The sequence below is a fragment of the Pseudorasbora parva genome, chromosome 14 (assembly GCF_024679245.1).
Source record: "Pseudorasbora parva isolate DD20220531a chromosome 14, ASM2467924v1, whole genome shotgun sequence".
Classification (NCBI taxonomy): Eukaryota; Metazoa; Chordata; class Actinopteri; order Cypriniformes; family Gobionidae; genus Pseudorasbora; species Pseudorasbora parva.
Window position 1 is genome coordinate 292,195 of NC_090185.1, and position 21,365 is coordinate 313,559.

Below are 21,365 nucleotides of genomic sequence, written 5' to 3' on the forward strand. Positions count from 1 at the left end.
ACAATAATAATAATAATAACTCTGTGATTGATGTGAAACTGCAGAGACTCGGAGCGCGATTATTTTTCCTGGAGGGCGCGTGACCGCGTATTATGATCGCGCTGTGACTCTGCGCCATTACCGCGGGACGGACGCGTCGGTGTGTCGGTGATGTATCGCTCTCTGTTCGCCTTCAGCTCCGCGGAACGCAACGCGCTGCGCTTCCCCGCGGGAGACGCGTTCCTCATCCTCGAGCGCAGCAGCGCGCACTGGTGGCTCGCGACGCGCTGCAGCTCCGGCGAGACGGGATACATCCCGGCCTCTTACATCGAGAAGATACCGGTGTGTGTGTGTGTGTGTGTGTGTGTGTGTGTGTGTGTGTGTGTGTGTGTGTGTGTGTGTGTGTGTTTGATGTCAATTCAACTTAGATCATTTGTCAACATGCATGCATAAACAGAACATGATCTGTTATTTAAGGGGGGAAAAAATGAATATTTTTCTGCACATTCTGCAGAAATCAGAGCTCGGCTGGTTCACATCGGCAGGCAGAGAGTCGTTTTACTGCGTCTCACCCTATATATACACCACACACACACACACACACACACACACTGTGACGCATATAGAGGAGCAGCAGTGAGGCGGACAGTATAGAAGGCAACACCTGCAGAACTCAGACTGTGGGCTCAGTAGTCAGGGCAGTGACTCCGGATAGGTGCCCTGACTAGTGGACTAGTGAGATGATTGAGACGCTCCCTGTGTGTCTGAACTGAGTCTGAGTGAGGAGATTAATCTCTGATCTCTGATGAAGCTGATGCCATCTGCTCGCGTGTGTGTGTGTGTGTGTGTGTGTGTGTGTGTGTGTGTGTGTGTCGTCTCTTCAGGCTCCGGAGCAGGACGAGGTGCTGCAGTCCATCGATCGAGCCATTGAGGCCATTCATAATGTGGCCATGACCAATGGAGGAAAATATAACCTGGAGCAGAGAGACGTCCTGCAGTGAGTAACACACACTGACGGAAAACACTGACTGAACACACTGATGAACACTGAACACACTGATGAACACTGAACACACTGACTGAACACACTGAACATACTCACTGAACACACACTGACTGAACACACTGACTGAACACACTGACTGAACACTGAGCACACTGACTGAACATACTGACGGAACACACTGACTGAACACACTGACGGAAAACACTGACTGAACACACTGATGAACACTGAACACACTGATGAACACTGAACACACTGATGAACACTGAACACACTGATGAACACTGAACACACTGATGAACACTGAACACACTGACTGAACACACTGATGAACACTGAACACACTGACTGAACACACTGAACATACTCACTGAGCACACTGACTGAACATACTGACGGAACACACTGACTGAACACACTGACTGAACACACTGATCACACTGATGAACACTGTACACACTGATGAACACTGAACACACTGACTGAACACACTGAACATACTCACTGAACACACACTGACTGAACACACTGACTGAACACACTGACTGAACACTGAGCACACTGACTGAACATACTGACGGAACACACTGACGGAAAACACTGACTGAACACACTGATGAACACTGAACACACTGATGAACACTGAACTCACTGAACACACACTGACTGAACACACTGACTGAACACTGAGCACACTGACTGAACATACTGACGGAACACACTGACTGAACACACTGACTGAACATACTGACGGAACACACTGACTGAACACACTGACTGAACACACTGAACATACTCACTGAACATACTCACTGAACACACACTGACTGAACACACTGACTGAACACTGAGCACACTGACTGAACATACTGACGGAACACACTGACTGAACACACTGAACATACTCACTGAACACACGCTGACTGAACACACTGACTGAACACTGAGCACACTGACTGAACATACTGACGGAACACACTGACTGAACACTGAACACACTGACTGAACACACTGACTGAACACTGAACACACACTGACTGAACACACTGACTGAACACACTGACTGAACACTGAACACACACTGACTGAACACACTGACTGAACACTGAACACACACTGCCGGAACACACTGACTGAACACTGAACACACTGACTGAACACACTGACTGAACACACTGATTGAACACTGAACACACTGACTGAACACTGACGGAACACACTGACTGAACACACTGATTGAACACTGAACACACTGAGTGAACACTGACGGAACACACTGACTGAACACACTGATGGAACACTAACGGAACTCACTGACGGAACACTGACTGAACACACTGACTGAACACTGAAAACACACTGACTGAACACTGAACACACACTGACTGAACACAGAACACACTGACTGAACAGTGAACACACTGACTGAACAGTGAACACACATTGACTGAACACTGAACACACACTGACTGAACACACTGACTGACCACTGAACACACACTGCCGGAACACACTGACTGAACACTGAACACTGACGGAACACACTGATTGAACACTGAACACACTGACTGAACACACTGACGGAAAACACTGACTGAACACACTGATGAACACTGAACACACTGATGAACACTGAACACACTGACTGAACACACTGATGAACACTGAACACACTGACTGAACACACTGAACATACTCACTGAGCACACTGACTGAACATACTGACGGAACACACTGACTGAACACACTGACTGAACACACTGATCACACTGATGAACACTGTACACACTGATGAACACTGAACACACTGACTGAACACACTGAACATACTCACTGAACACACACTGACTGAACACACTGACTGAACACACTGACTGAACACTGAGCACACTGACTGAACATGCTGACGGAACACACTGACGGAAAACACTGACTGAACACACTGATGAACACTGAACACACTGATGAACACTGAACACACTGACTGAACACACTGAACATACTCACTGAACACACACTGACTGAACACTGAGCACACTGACTGAACATACTGACGGAACACACTGACTGAACACACTGACTGAACATACTGACGGAACACACTGACTGAACACACTGACTGAACACACTGAACATACTCACTGAACATACTCACTGAACACACACTGACTGAACACACTGACTGAACACTGAGCACACTGACTGAACATACTGACGGAACACACTGACTGAACACACTGAACATACTCACTGAACACACACTGACTGAACACGCTGACTGAACACACTGACTGAACACTGAGCACACTGACTGAACATACTGACGGAACACACTGACTGAACACTGAACACACTGACTGAACACACTGACTGAACACTGAACACACACTGACTGAACACACTGACTGAACACTGAACACACACTGCCGGAACACACTGACTGAACACTGAACACACTGACTGAACACTGACGGAACACACTGACTGAACACACTGATTGAACACTGAACACACTGACTGAACACTGACGGAACACACTGACTGAACACACTGATTGAACACTGAACACACTGAGTGAACACTGACTGAACACACTGATGGAACACTAACGGAACTCACTGACGGAACACTGACTGAACACTGAAAACACACTGACTGAACACTGAACACACACTGACTGAACACAGAACACACTGACTGAACAGTGAACACACTGACTGAACAGTGAACACACATTGACTGAACACTGAACACACACTGACTGAACACACTGACTGAACACTGAACACACACTGCCGGAACACACTGACTGAACACTGAACACACTGACTGAACACTGACGGAACACACTGATTGAACACTGAACACACTGACTGAACACTGACGGAACACACTGACTGAACACACTGATTGAACACTGAACACACCGAGTGCACACTGACGGAACACACTGACTGAACACACTGATGGAACACTAACGGAACTCACTGACGGAACACTGACTGAACACACTGACTGAACACTGAACACTGAACACACACTGACTGAACACTGAACACACACTGACTGAACACTGAACACTGAACACACACTGACTGAACACTGAACACACACTGACTGAACACAGAACACACTGACTGAACAGTGAACACACTGACTGAACAGTGAACACACATTGACTGAACACTGAACACACACTGACAGAACACACACTGACGGAACACACTGACTGAACACACTGACGGAACACTGAACACACACTGACGGAACACACTGACGGAACACTGACTGAACACACACAGACGGAACACACTGACTGAACACTGAACACACTGACTGAACACTGAACACACACTGAATGAACAAACTGACTGAACACTGACTGAACAGTGAACACACACTGACTGAACACGCTGAATGAACACTGAACACACACTGACTGAACACTGACTGACACTGACGGAACACTGACTGAACACTGAACACACTGATGGAACACTGACTGAACACTGAACAAACTGACTGAACACACTGAATGAACACACACTGACTGAACACTGATTGAACACTGAACAGACTGACTGAACACACTGACTGAACACTGAGCACACTGACTGAACACACTGATTGAACACTGAACACACTGACTGAACACTGACTGACACTGACGGAACACTGACTGAACACTGAACACACTGATGGAACACTGACTGAACACTGAACAAACTGACTGAACACACTGAATGAACACACACTGACTGAACACTGATTGAACACTGAACACACTGATGGAACACACTGACTGAACACACTGACTGAACACACTGAACATACTCACTGAACATACTCACTGAACACACACTGACTGAACACTGAGCACACTGACTGAACACACTGATTGAACACTGAACACACTGACTGAACACTGACGGAACACACTGACTGAACACACTGATTGAACACTGAACACACACTGACTGAACACACTGATGGAACACTAACGGAACTCACTGACGGAACACTGACTGAACACACTGACTGAACACTGAACACACACTGACTGAACACTGAACACACACTGACTGAACACAGAACACACTGACTGAACAGTGAACACACATTGACTGAACACTGAACACACACTGACTGAACACACTGACTGAACACTGAACACACACTGCCAGAACACTGAACACTGACTGAACACTGACGGAACACACTGATTGAACACTGAACACACTGACTGAACACTGACGGAACACACTGACTGAACACACTGATTGAACACTGAACACACTGAGTGAACACTGACGGAACACACTGATGGAACACTAACGGAACTCACTGACGGAACACTGACTGAACACACTGACTGAACACTGAACACACACTGACTGAACACTGAACACACACTGACTGAACACAGAACACACTGACTGAACAGTGAACACACTGACTGAACAGTGAACACACACTGACAGAACACACACTGACGGAACACACTGACTGAACACACTGACGGAACACTGAACACACTGAACACACACTGACGGAACACACTGACTGAACAGTGAACACACTGACTGAACAGTGAACACACTGACTGAACAGTGAACACACTGACTGAACAGTGAACACACACTGACAGAACACACACTGACGGAACACACTGACTGAACACACTGACGGAACACTGAACACACTGAACACACACTGACGGAACACACTGACTGAACACACTGACGGAACACTGACTGAACACACAGACGGAACACACTGACTGAACACACTGACTGAACACTGAACACACACTGACTGAACACACTGATTGAACACTGAACACACACTGACTGAACACACTGATGGAACACTAACGGAACTCACTGACGGAACACTGACTGAACACACTGACTGAACACTGAACACACACTGACTGAACACTGAACACACACTGACTGAACACAGAACACACTGACTGAACAGTGAACACACTGACTGAACAGTGAACACATTGACTGAACACTGAACACACACTGACTGAACACACTGACTGAACACTGAACACACACTGCCGGAACACTGAACACACTGACTGAACACTGACGGAACACACTGATTGAAGACTGAACACACTGACTGAACACACTGATTGAACACTGAACACATTGAGTGAACACTGACGGAACACACTGATGGAACACTAACGGAACTCACTGACGGAACACTGACTGAACACACTGACTGAACACTGAACACTGAACACACACTGACTGAACACTGAACACACACTGACTGAACACAGAACACACTGACTGAACAGTGAACACACTGACTGAACAGTGAACACACATTGACTGAACACTGAACACACACTGACAGAACACACACTGACGGAACACACTGACTGAACACACTGACGGAACACTGAACACACTGAACACACACTGACGGAACACACTGACTGAACACACTGACGGAACACTGACTGAACACACACAGACGGAACACACTGACTGAACACACTGACTGAACACTGAACACACACTGAATGAACAAACTGACTGAACACTGACTGAACAGTGAACACACACTGACTGAACACGCTGAATGAACACTGAACACACACTGACTGAACACTGACTGACACTGACGGAACACTGACTGAACACTGAACACACTGATGGAACACTGACTGAACACTGAACAAACTGACTGAACACACTGAATGAACACACACTGACTGAACACTGATTGAACACTGAACACACTGACTGAACAGACTGACTGAACACACTGACTGAACACTGAGCACACTGACTGAACACACTGACTGAACACTGAATACACTGACTGAACACTGAACAAACTGACTGAACACACTGACTGAACACACACTAACTGAACACTGAACACACTGACTGAACAGGAAACACACTGACTGAACACACTGACTGATCACTGACCACACTGACTGAACACACACTGACTGAACACACTGACTGAACAGTAAACACACTGACCACACTGACTGAACAGTAAACACACTGACTGAACACACTGACTGAACAGTAAACACACTGACCACACTGACTGAACCCACTGACTGAACAGTAAACACACTGACCACACTGACTGAACCCACTGACTGAACCCACTGACTGAACAGTAAACACACTGACTGAACACACTGGACTGAACAGTAAACACACTGACTGAACCCACTGACTGAACAGTAAACACACTGACTGAGCACACTGACTGAACAGTAAACACACTGACTGAACCCACTGACTGAACAGTAAACACACTGACTGAACCCACTGACTGAACAGTAAACACACTGACTGAACACACTGACTGAACAGTAAACACACTGACCACACTGACTGAACCCACTGACTGAACACACTGGACTGAACAGTAAACACACTGACTGAACACACTGACTGAACAGTAAACACACTGACTGAACACACTGATTGAACACTGACTGAACACTGACTGAGCACTCTGACTGAACATTGAGCACACTGACTGAAAACTGAACACACTGACTGAACACTGAGCACATTGACTGAACACACTGACTGAACAGTAAACACACTGACTGAACACACTGGACTGAACAGTAAACACACTGACTGAACACACTGATTGAACACTGACTGAACACTGACTGAGCACTCTGACTGAACATTGAGCACACTGACTGAGCACACTGACTGAAAACTGAACACACTGACTGAACACTGACCACACTGACTGAACACACTGACTGAACAGTAAACACACTGACTGAACACACTGGACTGAACAGTAAACACACTGACTGAACACACTGATTGAACACTGACTGAACACTGACTGAGCACTCTGACTGAACATTGAGCACACTGACTGAAAACTGAACACACTGACTGAACACTGAGCACATTGACTGAACACTCTGACTGAACACACTGACTAAACACTGAGCACACTGACTGAGCACACTGACTGAACACTGAACACACTGACTGAACACTGAGCACACTGACTGAACACACTGACTGAACACTGAGCACACTGACTGAGCACACTGACTGAACATTGAACACACGGACTGAACACTGAGCACACTGACTGAACACTGAGCACACTGACTGAACACTGAGCACACTGACTGAACATTGAACACACTGACTGAACAGACTGACTGAACACAGCACACTGGCTGAACACTGAACACACTGACTGAACACACTGACTGAACACACTGAGCACACTGACTGAACACACTGACTGAACACGCTGACAGAACACGCTGACAGAACAAACTGACTGAACACACTGACTGAACACACTGACTGAACACGCTGACTGAACACACTGATTGAACACGCTGACAGAACAAACTGACTGAACACACTGACTGAGCACACTGACTGAACACGCTGACTGAACACACTGACAGAACAAACTGACTGAACACACTGACTGAACACTGACTGAACACTGACTGAGCACTCTGACTGAACATTGAGCACACTGACTGAAAACTGAACACACTGACTGAACACTGAACACTCTGACTGAACACACTGACTAAACACTGAGCACACTGACTGAGCACACTGACTGAACACTGAACACACTGACTGAACACTGAGCACACTGACTGAACACTGAGCACACTGACTGAGCACACTGACTGAACATTGAACACACGGACTGAACATTGAGCACACTGACTGAACACACACTGACTGAACACTGAGCACACTGACTGAACACACTGACTGAACACTGAGCACACTGACTGAACATTGAACACACTGACTGAACAGACTGACTGAACACTGAGCACACTGGCTGAACACTGAACACACTGACTGAACACTGAGCACACTGACTGAACACACTGACTGAACACACTGACTGAACACGCTGACAGAACAAACTGACTGAACACACTGACTGAACACACTGACTGAACATTGAACACACTGACTGAACAGACTGACTGAACACTGAGCACACTGGCTGAACACTGAACACACTGACTGAACACTGAGCACACTGACTGAGCACACTGACTGAACACACTGACTGAACACGCTGACAGAACACACTGACTGAACACACTGACTGAACACTGAACACACTGACTGAACAGACTGACTGAACACACTGACTAAACAGACTGACTGAACACTGAGCACACTGACTGAACACAGAACACACTGACTGAACACTGAACACACTGACTGAACACTGCACACACAGTGCACACTATATATATATTTGTGTATATTTTACAGGAAGTTGATCCACCACAGGAAGGAGACCCTGTCCCGCAGAAGCCCGACTCCATCCGGTCACAAGCAGAAGATCCCATCATCCTCCAGCGCAGCATCACTGAGCCTGAGCCGCTCCCCACCGCCGCCCAACGGCCTGAGCCGTGCCCACAGCTGCCAGGGCAGCGAGCCGATGTCAGAGCGCACCACTGGTGTTCCTGCACTGTATCAGGTAGTGTGTGTGTGTGCATGTATGTTCGTGTGTTTGTGTGCGTGCGTGTGTGTGTGTGTGCGCTGATGATGTGTTTCTGCCTCAGGTTCCTCCTCATCCTCGTAGAGCGGCACCCGTAACTCCGCCTCCTCCTGAGAAACATCGGGAGTTACGACGCATTGGTAGGTGCCAGAGAACCCATTCTCTCATTCTCACACACACACACACACACACACATACACACATTGACTCTCTCTCACAATCTCTCTCTCTCTCTCTCTCTACAGACCCGGAAGCGCCAATGGGAATTTCCTCCACAAGCCCCGCCCCCAGCTCTGTACCTCCTCCTGGACCCTCTCTGTCTGTCAGCTCCGCCTCCTTAGACTCTGGCTCCTCCCACTCGGCCGTTTCCTCTGATGTCAGTCTTCCCAGCATCAGCAGCACTCCGCCCCCTGTGCCAAAACGAGGCAAGGCTCCGCCCCCTCCGCCTGACCGAGCCCCCCAGGAAGAGCCTCAACTGGTCAGTACACAGGCTCCGACCCCTTCTCCAGATCCTATTAAAAAGAGGCCGGCGCCTCAGCCAATCAGTCCACAGCCTGCTGCCGAACACCAATCAGACGCGGAGTGGCCACTGGCCCCGCCCTCTATTTCTCTCAGCCCCACAAGGTCTGCAGCCGTTCCCACAACTATTGGAGCGGAACTGATTGAGCTGGTGCGCAAAAACACTAACCTTAGTTACGAGCTTTCACGTGTTGCCGTGGGCGTGGTGGTGGGTCACCTGCAGAGCGCTCTGCCAGCGGCGACCTCTGACCTGGAGCGCGTGCTGCTGTCATTGGTGGAGAGTAAGGTCAGTAGCTGTTGAAATGTGTTCATTTTTTGTGCCCATTTCTATTAACCTTTTGAGCGGAACCATGTATGGGATTTTTATTTCTGTGCCATCGAGAGTCCGGACCCACATATGGGACTGAGAATGTTCAGTGATGTCATATAAATGCCAGATTCACACTGTGTTTTGGTGTTTTGGCTCTTGGCTTGACTTTGCTTGATGACTTGACTTGACTTTGCTTAATGACTTGACTTGGCTTGGCTTGACTTTGCTTGATGACTTGACTTGGCTTGACTTGGCTTTGCTTTGCTTGGCTTGGCTTGATGACTTGGCTTGATGACTTGGCTTGACTTGACTTTGCTTGACTCGTTGACTTGGCGACTTGACTTGATTTGGCTTGGCTTGGCATGATGACTTGATTTGACTTGATGGCTTGACTTGGCTTGACTTGGCTTGACTTTGCTTGACTTGACTTGACTTTGCTTGATGGCTTGACTTGACTTGACTTTGCTTGATGGCTTGACTTAGCTTGACTTGGCTTGGCTTGATTTTGCTTGACTTGACTTTGCTTGATGGCTTGACTTGACTTGACTTTGCTTGATGGCTTGACTTGATATGACTTGATTTGACCTGACTTGATGACTTGGCTTGGCTTGACTCGTTGACTTGATTTGACTTGAATTGACCTGACCTGACCGACCTTGGCTTGACTCGTTGACTTGGCTTGGCTTGACATGATGACTTGGCTTGACTTGATTTGATTTGATTTGACTTGACTTGATTTGACCTGACCGACCTTGGCTTGACTCGTTGACTTGGCTTGGCATGATGGCATGATGACTTGATGGCTTGGCTTGGCTTGGCTTGGCTTGGCTTGGCTTGGCTTGATTTGATTTGATTTGATTTGACCTGACCGACCTTGGCTTGGCATGGCATGGCATGGCATGGCATGGCATGGCATGGCATGGCTTGGCTTGGCTTGATTTGACTTGACTTGACTTGATTTGACCTGACCTGACCGACCTTGGCTTGGCTTGACTCGTTGGCTTGGCTTGGCATGATGACTTGACTTGACTTTGCTTGTTGACTTGACTCGGCTTGACTCGTTGACTTGGCTTGGCTTGACTTGACTTGATTTGATTTGATTTGACCTGACCGACCTTGGCTTGGCTTGACTCGTTGACTTGGCTTGGCATGATGACTTGACTTGACTTGACTTGGCTTGGCATGATGACTTGATGACTTGACTTGACTTGATTTGGCTTGGCTTGGCTTGGCATGATGACTTGATGACTTGACTTGGTTTGACCTGACCGACCTTGGCTTGGCTTGACTCGTTGACTTGGCTTGGCTTGGCATGATGACTTGAATTGACTTGACTTGACTTGGGTTGGCATGATGACTTGACTTGACTTGACTTGACTTGACTTGACTTGACTTGATTTGATTTGATTTGGCTTGGCTTGACCTGACTAACGTAACCTGTGTCCTCAGGATCAGGGCTCAGCTCTTCCGCTTGGCCAGGTGTGTCATGATGAGCAGCGGCTGCAAGTGATCTTCGGGGATCTGGCCCGTCACCGTGACGACTCTCAGCAGCGCAGCTGGGCGCTGCACGAAGATCACGCGCTCATCGCCTGTTACCTGGAGGAGCTGCTGCAGATACTGGTCAGAATCTTCATTATGGGATGCATGTGACCCCACAGAGAGTGGACATCTCATATCATCATCACTCTGTGTTTCTTCCAGACGGATGCGGATCCGGAGGTGTGCAAGAAGATGTGTCGTGTGAACCAGTTCGAGGCGGTTCTGTCTCTGGTGTCATACTATCAGATGGTGAGCCGTTATCGTTACAGTTACAGTTACAGTTATAGTTATCGTTACAGTTACAGTTATCGTTACAGTTATAGTTATCGTTACAGTTATAGTTTTCGTTACAGTTATAGTTATCATTACAGTTATAGTTACAGCTTTAGTTTTATAGTTATCGTTGTAGTTATCGTGATGGTTATCGTGACCGTAATCGTGACCGTTATATGACGGTTATCGTGACTCTTGCCGTGACTGTTACCGTGACCGCTACCGTGACGTTACCGTGATATTACTCTGTTGTTACCGTTATCATTACTGTCGCCTTTGGCTTGGCTTGCTCAGTTGGGGACACTAAAAATATGATTAAAGTTATTCAACTTATTATACAAATAAAATGTATGAATTAGGTCTTATTTAATTCTATAAACTTAAATACTGATCTGCCAACATTGTTGCTATATGATAAATTAAACTAAGCTGATAACATTACTGTTTTCTCCAGTACTTATCGTTACCGTGACAGTTAGCGTGACCGTTATCTTGATGGTTATCGTGACTGTTAGCATGACCGTTATCGTCACCGTTATGTTGACGGTTATCGTGACCCTTATCGTGGCGGTTAACGTTACCGTGACCATTACCATTATTGTTACTGTGACCATTACCGTTATCATTACTGGGACTGTTACGCTTGACTGTTACCATTATCGTGACCCTTATCTTGACCCTTATTGTGGTGGTTATCATGATCGTTATCGTTACTGTGACCGTTATCGTTACCGGGACCGTTACCGTGACCGTTACCGTTATCATTACCGGGACTGTTACACTTGACTGTTACCATTATCGTATCGTGACCCTTATCGTGGTGGTTATCGTGACCGTTATCGTTACTGTGACCGTTATCGTTACAGGGACCGTTACCGTGACCGTTACCGTTATCATTACCGGGACTGTTACACTTGACTGTTACCATTATCGTATCGTGACCCTTATCGTGGTGGTTATCGTGACCGTTACCGTTATCATTACCGGGACTGTTACACTTGACTGTTACCATTATCGTATCGTGACCCTTATCGTGGTGGTTATCGTGACCGTTATCGTTACTGTGACCGTTATCGTTACAGGGACCGTTACCGTGACCGTTACCGTTATCATTACCGGGACTGTTACACTTGACTGTTACCATTATCGTATCGTGACCCTTATCGTGGTGGTTATCGTGACCGTTATCGTTACTGTGACCGTTATCGTTACCGGGACCGTTATCGTTACCGGGACCGTTACCGTGATCATTACCGTTATCATTACCGGGACTGTTACACTTGACTGTTACCATTATCGTATCGTGACCCTTATCGTGGTGGTTATCGTGACCATTATCGTTACTGTTACCGTTATCGTTACCGTGACTGTTAGTGTGACAGTTATCCTTATCGTGCCCCTCAGGAGCACCGTGTGTCGCTGCGGCTGCTGCTGCTGAAGGTGTTTGGGGCCATGTGCGGTCTGGACGCTGCGCTGATCTCCAGCCTCCTCAACTCTGTGCTGACCATGGAGCTGGCCCGAGAACTGCAGACCGACACACACGGTCAGTCATAGGGGTGTGTGTGGGTGTGGGTGAGCGAGAGAGAGCGAGCGAGTGAGTTTGTGAGAGTGTGTGTGTGCTCGTCCAGCTGACGTGTGTGTGTGTGTGTGTGTGTGTGTGTGTGTGTGTGTGTGTGTGCAGAGCATGAGAAGATGTGCTACGGCGCGCTGCTGATGGCCATGATCTTCTCCACGGGCGAGCAGATCCCGCTGCACCACTACGGTAAGAGATGAGTGTGAGTGTGAGTGTGATTGCGAGTGTGTGTGAGTGTGTGACCGTGTCTGTCTGTCTCAGAGCATCTGAATGCTGAGTTCCTCCAGTTCCTGCTGGATGTGATTGAGGACGGGTTGCCCTCGGACTCCACAGAGCAGCTTCCAGATCTGTTCATTAACCTGCTGCTGGCCTTCAACCTCCACCTGAGCGGTGCGACCAACACACAACCCCAATGACTGTCAAATCTTTCATTATTGTTATTATTATTATTGTTATTGTTATTATTATTATTGTCACATTTATGTGTGTGTCTCCTGCAGTACCGGAGACTAACCTGGTGATGCAGGCGCTGATCAAGAGACGCAACGTGAAGATTCTCACAGAGAAAGTCTCATTACTGCTCAACAGAGGAGGTGACACACACACACACACACACACACACACACACACACACACACACACACACACACACACACACACACACACACACACACACACACACATGTTGGTCTATGTGGTTTACAGGGACTCTCCATAGGCGTAATGGTTTTTATACAGTACAAACCATATTTTCTATCCCCTTACACTGCCCCTAAACCTACCCATCACACACACACACACACACACTGCCCCTAAACCTACCCATCACAGGAAACATTCTGCATTTTTACTTTCTCAAAAAATCATCATTTAGTATGTTTTTAAGGCCGTTTGAATTATGAGGACATTTGATATGTCCTCATAAACCACATTTATAGTGTAATACCAGTGTAATACCCATGTAGTTATACAAATTTGTGTCCTCATAAACCACATAAACAGGCTCACACACACACACACACACACACACACACACACACACACACACACACACACACACACACACATACAGTCGTTCTGGAGAAAACAGTGATGTTATCAGCTTATTTTAATTTATCATAGAGAGACAGTGTTGGCAGATCAGTGATATAGTTAATTTAGTAATTAATGTTATTTGTATATTTAGTAGAATAACTCTGATCATAATGTTAGTGTCCCCAACTGAGCAAGCCAAGCCAAAGGCGACCAAAGGAACCGAAACTCCATCAGGGCATGATGGAGAAAAATAAACCTTAGAGAAACCAGACTCAGTTCTCCTCTGGCCTATTAACACACAGCGGAGGATTATTATTCTGGCAACCTTACAGGTCGGAAATCATATTAGATCGGAATATTCAACAGTTCAAGGTATCACGCAAGAGACGGGTTTATTGAGGATGACGCGTCGATTACACAAGAGTCTAAATATATATGAAAGATCAGAGTTATTGCGCCGTAGACGGGTTTATTGAGGATGACGTGCCGATGTGTAGTTTAATGGACACGGACTCAGCAGACACTCCAGGATGAGCTGGTCATGTCCAGCCGCTGATCCACCATCCGATCCGGACACGGCACACACACTCACACACCATCCGATCCGGACACGGCCTGGATCCGGCCGACTGCAGTAAACCTCAGGATAAACAGAGAGACTAACATTAGTGTAGATGCCACTCTTCTGATGATGTAACGAGTACATCAGGTGTTATGGGAAGTGTTCCCGGTTCCGGCTGACCTAGTTAATGCAGCCTAACAATCAGTCAATTGATCTGAATAATGAGAGTTAATAATGTTCTGTGTGTATGCCATAGTAAAGAGATGTGTTTTTAGTCTAGATTTAAACTGACAGAGTGTGTCTGCTTCCCGAACAATGCTAGGAAGACTATTCCAGAGTTTAGGAGCTAAATAGGAAAAGGATCGACCGCCTGCAGTTGATTTAGATATTCTAGGTATTATCAACTGGCCCGAGTTTAGAGACCGCAATAGACGTGATGGGGTATAATGTGTTAAGAGCTCGCTTAAGTACCGGGGAGCTAAACTATTTAGTGCTTTGAGTAATAAGCAAGATTTTAAAATGTATGCGATGTTTAATAGGGAGCCAGTGCAGTGTTGACAGAACTGGACTAATATGATCATACTTCCTGGTTCTAGTAAGAACTCGAGCTGCTGCGTTTTGGACTAGCTGGAGTTTGTTTATTAAGCGAGCAGGGCAACCACCCAGTAGAGCATTACAATAATCTAGCCTTGAGCTCATGAACGCATCAACTAACTGTTCAGCACACACACACACACACACACACACAGACAGTAAACCTGCGTTGGATCAGTCTCAAATAGTGACTGGAGTCTGTGGCTGCGTTCACATATGTAGTTTGGTTCGTTTGGTCCGGACCAAAAAATAAAAACAAAACATATAGTCCTGGTCCGCTCAGCGTTCACACTACATTTATAACAGCGAACCTAAAGTTACCGAACCAAAGGCACAGGGAGACGCTCACAACCTGATTGGTCGGCTTATATGACGTAGGAGCTCGTTTACCGAACATTCAGAACAACGCTGTGTGCTGATTAAACGCGGTCATTTTATGCGTGTGGCATTATTTTTACCCGCTGAGAACTCACGTAGAGCTCATAAAATGTTCAAAACAGCTCCAGGATTCCCTCCGCTGTGCAGAAAAGAGACGGCCGTTCTGGCGTCTGTACCTGCTAATAATGGCCGACAGGTCCTCTGATGAGAAGAGCCAGGTCTGCTTTTTGTGCGTTTTTTCAGGCATTTTCGAAACATGCTCGCCTGACCGAATATTGATGAGGCTCTTCCTCGTTGCTCCTCGTTTGCCCTCTAACGTTAACGTTACTCATTCTGGATACACCAATCTCTCCGCGTTGTCACATCAGCTGACTATGCGTCACATCTGACATCACGTCCTGTCTTTGGTCCGTTTACATGTCTTTGGTCCGTGTTGTGTTCATATATCAATCAAACCGCACCAGAGTTGGTTTGGAAGCGGACCGAGACTCATCTTTATAGCGCTCTCGCTCCGCTGGTTTGGTGCGCAGCAGGGTTCGGATGGCGGCGTTCACATGTGTTCAAATGAACCGCACTAACGAGCAATCGCACCAGGGGTCGCTTTAATTGTTTAAAGTGTGAACGCAGCCTAAATCTCATAGCTGGACCAAACGTGTGTATGTCTCTGTGTGTGTCTCTCTGTGTGTGTGTGTGTGTGTGTGTGTGTGCAGAGGATCCCGTGTGTGTGTTCACACACTCTCCTCCCGCGCCTCACGCGGTGCTGAAGTTCCTCCAGGATGTGTTTTCCAGCCGAGACACGTCGGACATCTTCTACCGCTCCGACCTGATGGTGATGATCGACATCGCAGTCAGGCAGATCTCAGACCTGTCGCCTGGAGACCGGGTGAGTCGCGCTAACACTGCTGAGCGTCGCGCTAACACTGCTGAGCGTCACACTAACACTGCTGAGCGTCGCGCTAACACTGCTGAGCGTCACACTAACACTGCGGAGCGTCGCGCTAACACTGCTGAGCGTCACACTAACACTGCTGAGCGTCACACTAACACTGCTGAGCGTCGCGCTAACACTGCTGAGCGTCACACTAACACTGCGGAGCGTCACACTAACACTGCTGAGCGTCACACTAACACTGCTGAGCGTCACACTAACACTGCGGAGCGTCGCGCTAACACTGCTGAGCGTCACACTAACACTGCTGAGCGTCGCGCTAACACTGCTGAGCGTCACACTAACACTGCGGAGCGTCGCGCTAACACTGCTGAGCGTCGCGCTTACACTGCTGAGCGTCACACTAACACTGCTGAGCGTCACACTAACACTGCTGAGCGTCGCGCTAACACTGCTGAGCGTCGCGCTAACACTGCTGAGCGTCGCGCTTACACTGCTGAGCGTCGCGCTAACACTGCTGAGCGTCGCGCTTACACTGCTGAGCGTCGCGCTTACACTGCTGAGCGTCGCGCTAACACTGCGGAGCGTCGCGCTAACACTGCTGAGCGTCGCGCTTACACTGCTGAGCGTCGCGCTAACACTGCTGAGCGTCGCGCTAACACTGCTGAGCGTCGCGCTTACACTGCTGAGCGTCGCGCTTACACTGCTGAGCGTCGCGCTTACACTGCTGAGCGTCGCGCTAACACTGCGGAGCGTCGCGCTAACACTGCTGAGCGTCGCGCTTACACTGCTGAGCGTCGCGCTAACACTGCTGAGCGTCGCGCTTACACTGCTGAGCGTCGCGCTTACACTGCTGAGCGTCGCGCTAACACTGCTGAGCGTCGCGCTAACACTGCTGAGCGTCGCGCTAACACTGCTGAGCGTCGCGCTAACACTGCTGAGCGTCGCGCTAACACTGCTGAGCGTCGCGCTTACACTGCTGAGCGTCGCGCTTACACTGCTGAGCGTCGCGCTAACACTGCTGAGCGTCGCGCTAACACTGCTGAGCGTCGCGCTAACACTGCTGAGCGTCGCGCTAACACGTCGGAGCATCACGCTAACCAGTGAGGAGCCTGCTTGCTGCGGTCAGGTGGTGAAGTGACGGATGGGAAACCCTGAGGCCAGAGTAATTTAAAAATACTACTGTTATTGTGTCACAGAATGTAGTTTTAGGAGTTTTTCAGGCGATAATGTAGTTGTTTAAAGCTCAAATATGTGGTTTATTTATGAAGAGAGCGCCTATTTGAAAATTTGATCTGCCGTTTTCGGAGGTGTGAGACCCAGGCGATCAGCAGTGCTCATTAACCCCGGAGAGAGCTGCCATAACTCGGCTAGTGCTTCTGCAGAATGCCGCTGCCTGGAAGAAGCCCCACCCATTGCTGCTAAGCGTCAAGCTAACGCGGCTGAGCGTCAAGCTAACGCGGCTGAGCGTCAAGCTAACGCGGCTGAGCACGCGTGTGCTGAGCGTTATGCTAACGCCTCTCTCTCTCCTCAGATGCGGATGTAACACGCGTGTGCTGACCGTTATGTTAACGCCTCTCTCTGAGCGCTATGCTAACGCGTCTCTCTCCTCAGATGCGGATGTAACACGCGTGTGCTGACCGCTATGTTAACGCCTCTCTCTGAGCGCTATGCTAACGCGTCTCTCTCTCCTCAGATGCGGATGTAACACGCGTGTGCTGACCGCTATGTTAACGCCTCTCTCTGAGCGTTATGCTAACGCCTCTCTCTGAGCGCTATGCTAACGCGTCTCTCTCTCCTCAGATGCGGATGTAACACGCGTGTGCTGACCGCTATGTTAACGCCTCTCTCTGAGCGCTATGCTAACGCGTCTCTCTCTCCTCAGATGCGGATGTAACGCGTGTGCTGAGCGCTATGTTAACGCCTCTCTGAGCGTTTTGCTAACGCCTCTCTCTGAGCGTTATGCTAATGCGTCTCTCTCTCCTCAGATGCGGATGCAGCACGCGTGTGCTGACCGCTATGTTAACGCCTCTCTCTGAGCGCTATGCTAACGCGTCTCTCTCCCCTCAGATGCGGATGTAGCACGCGTGTGCTGAGCGTTATGCTAACGCCTCTCTCTGAGCGTTATGCTAACGCCTCTCTCTGAGCGTTATGCTAACGCGTCTCTCCCCTCAGATGCGGATGTAGCACGCGTGTGCTGAGCGTTATGCTAACGCCTCTCTCTGAGCACTATGTTAACGCCTCTCTCTGAGCGTTATGCTAACGCCTCTCTCTGACCGTTATGCTAACGCGTCTCTCTCCCCTCAGATGCGGATGTAGCACGCGTGTGCTGAGCGTTATGCTAACGCCTCTCTCTGACCGTTATGCTAACGCGTCTCTCTCCCCTCAGATGCGGATGTAGCACGCGTGTGCTGAGCGCTATGTTAACGCCTCTCTCTGAGCGCTATGCTAACGCGTCTCTCTGAGCACTATGTTAACGCCTCTCTCTGAGCGCTATGCTAACGCCTCTCTCTGAGCGTTATGCTAATGCGTCTCTCTCTCCTCAGATGCGGATGTAGCACGCGTGTGCTGACCGCTATGTTAACGCGTCTCTCTCTCCTCAGATGCGGATGTATCACGCATGTGCTGACCGCTATGTTAACGCCTCTCTCTTGAGCGCTATGCTAACGTGTCTCTCTCTCCTCAGATGCGGATGTAGCGCGCGTGTACTGAGCGCTATGCTAACGCGTCTCTCTCTCCTCAGATGCGGATGGAGTATCTGTCGCTCATGCACGCCATCATGCGCTCCACTGATTATCTGGAGCACCAGCACCGGCTGCCGGACCTGCGGGCCGCACTGCAGAGCATCCTGAGGGAGGAGAGTGAGGACCCGGAGGACAGAGCTCACATGGACAAGCTCATCGTGCAGCAGATCTACAGAGAGTTCCCTCAGATCTGAGCAGTGTTACGCTACACACACTCACACACACACACACACACACACACACACACACACACTCTCTCGCACTCACACACACACACACACACACACTCTCTCGCACTCACACTCACTCACTCACACACACACACACACTCTCGCACACACACACACACACACTCTCTCTCACACACACACACACTCACTCACTCACTCACTCACTCACTCACTCACTCACACACTCACTCACTCACTCACTCACACACTCACTCACTCACTCACTCACTCACTCACTCACTCACTCACTCACACACTCACTCACTCACTCACTCACACACTCACTCACACACTCACTCACTCACTCACTCACTCACACACTCACTCACTCACTCACTCACTCACTCACTCACTCACTCACTCACTCACTCACTCACTCACTCACACACTCACTCACTCACTCACTCAAACACTCACTCACTCACTCACTCACTCACACACTCACTCACTCACTCACTCACTCACACACTCACTCACTCACTCACTCACTCACTCACTCACACACTCACTCACACACTCACACACTCACTCACTCACTCACTCACTCACTCACTCACTCACTCACTCACTCACTCACTCACTCACACACACACACTCACTAAAACACACAAATACACACACACTCACTAAAACACACACACTGACACTCACTCACACACACACTCACTAACACACACACACTCACACACACACTCACTCACTCACTCACTCACTCACACACTCACACACACTCACACACTTCCTCAGATAGTGTTACACTAAAGAAACGGTCCTTCAGTCTTAAACTGCAAACCTTCACTGACCCGCTACAGATCGTCCCGTCTCTCACTGATTCAGCTCTGTTATGACCTTTGACCCCCTCTGACCCTTGACCGTGACCCTAACTGACCTCAGCGGTTGGTGAATATGAGTTTACAGTATTAATCTGTCCCGCGTCTGTGTTTCACTGCTTTCTGCTAAATTATCTATTTTTCCTCTTGCCACTTTTTGTTCAGAAGGGAAACGTAACATAATATATTTTCTTAACGGTGAAAGACTAATAAAGTGCTGTCATTCTAATGAAATGTGTGTGTGTGTGTTTGTGTGTGTGTGTGATTTAAAAACATAATCTATATTGTGTGGAAGCCATTTGAGCCATAAGAAAATAAATCATGCTTTGCAGATCATAGAAGAAATTATGACCTTCTAAGTCATTTTTATGAGAT

The 21,365-nt window shown here is 48.2% G+C and overlaps 1 protein-coding gene across 1 annotated transcript; it reads left to right on the forward strand.

Annotated features, from left to right (window-relative positions):
- The first annotated feature begins 5 nt into the window (after positions 1-5).
- On the forward strand, positions 6-20,192 carry LOC137039835 (NCK-interacting protein with SH3 domain-like). The gene is made up of 13 exons (XM_067415102.1): positions 6-321; positions 864-976; positions 9,286-9,493; positions 9,579-9,654; positions 9,760-10,319; positions 11,793-11,963; positions 12,045-12,131; positions 13,560-13,698; positions 13,837-13,917; positions 13,990-14,118; positions 14,229-14,321; positions 17,008-17,180; positions 19,930-20,192. The coding sequence occupies exons 1-13, from the start codon at positions 151-153 to the stop codon at positions 20,122-20,124; spliced, it is 2,196 nt and encodes a 731-aa protein (XP_067271203.1). The 5' UTR covers positions 6-150; the 3' UTR covers positions 20,125-20,192.
- The last annotated feature ends 1,173 nt before the right edge of the window (positions 20,193-21,365 follow it).

What these genes read in the sequence shown, in the direction of transcription:
- LOC137039835 (XM_067415102.1), top strand. Translation starts at nt 151, where the DNA reads ATGTATCGCTCTCTGTTCGCCTTCAGCTCCGCGGAACGCAACGCGCTG. An exon ending in AGGAGCTGCTGCAGATACTG is followed by an intron (nt 11,964 to 12,044) that starts GTCAGAATCTTC and finishes TGTTTCTTCCAG; the next exon opens with ACGGATGCGGATCCGGAGGT. An exon ending in ATTACTGCTCAACAGAGGAG is followed by an intron (nt 14,322 to 17,007) that starts GTGACACACACA and finishes GTGTGTGTGCAG; the next exon opens with AGGATCCCGTGTGTGTGTTC.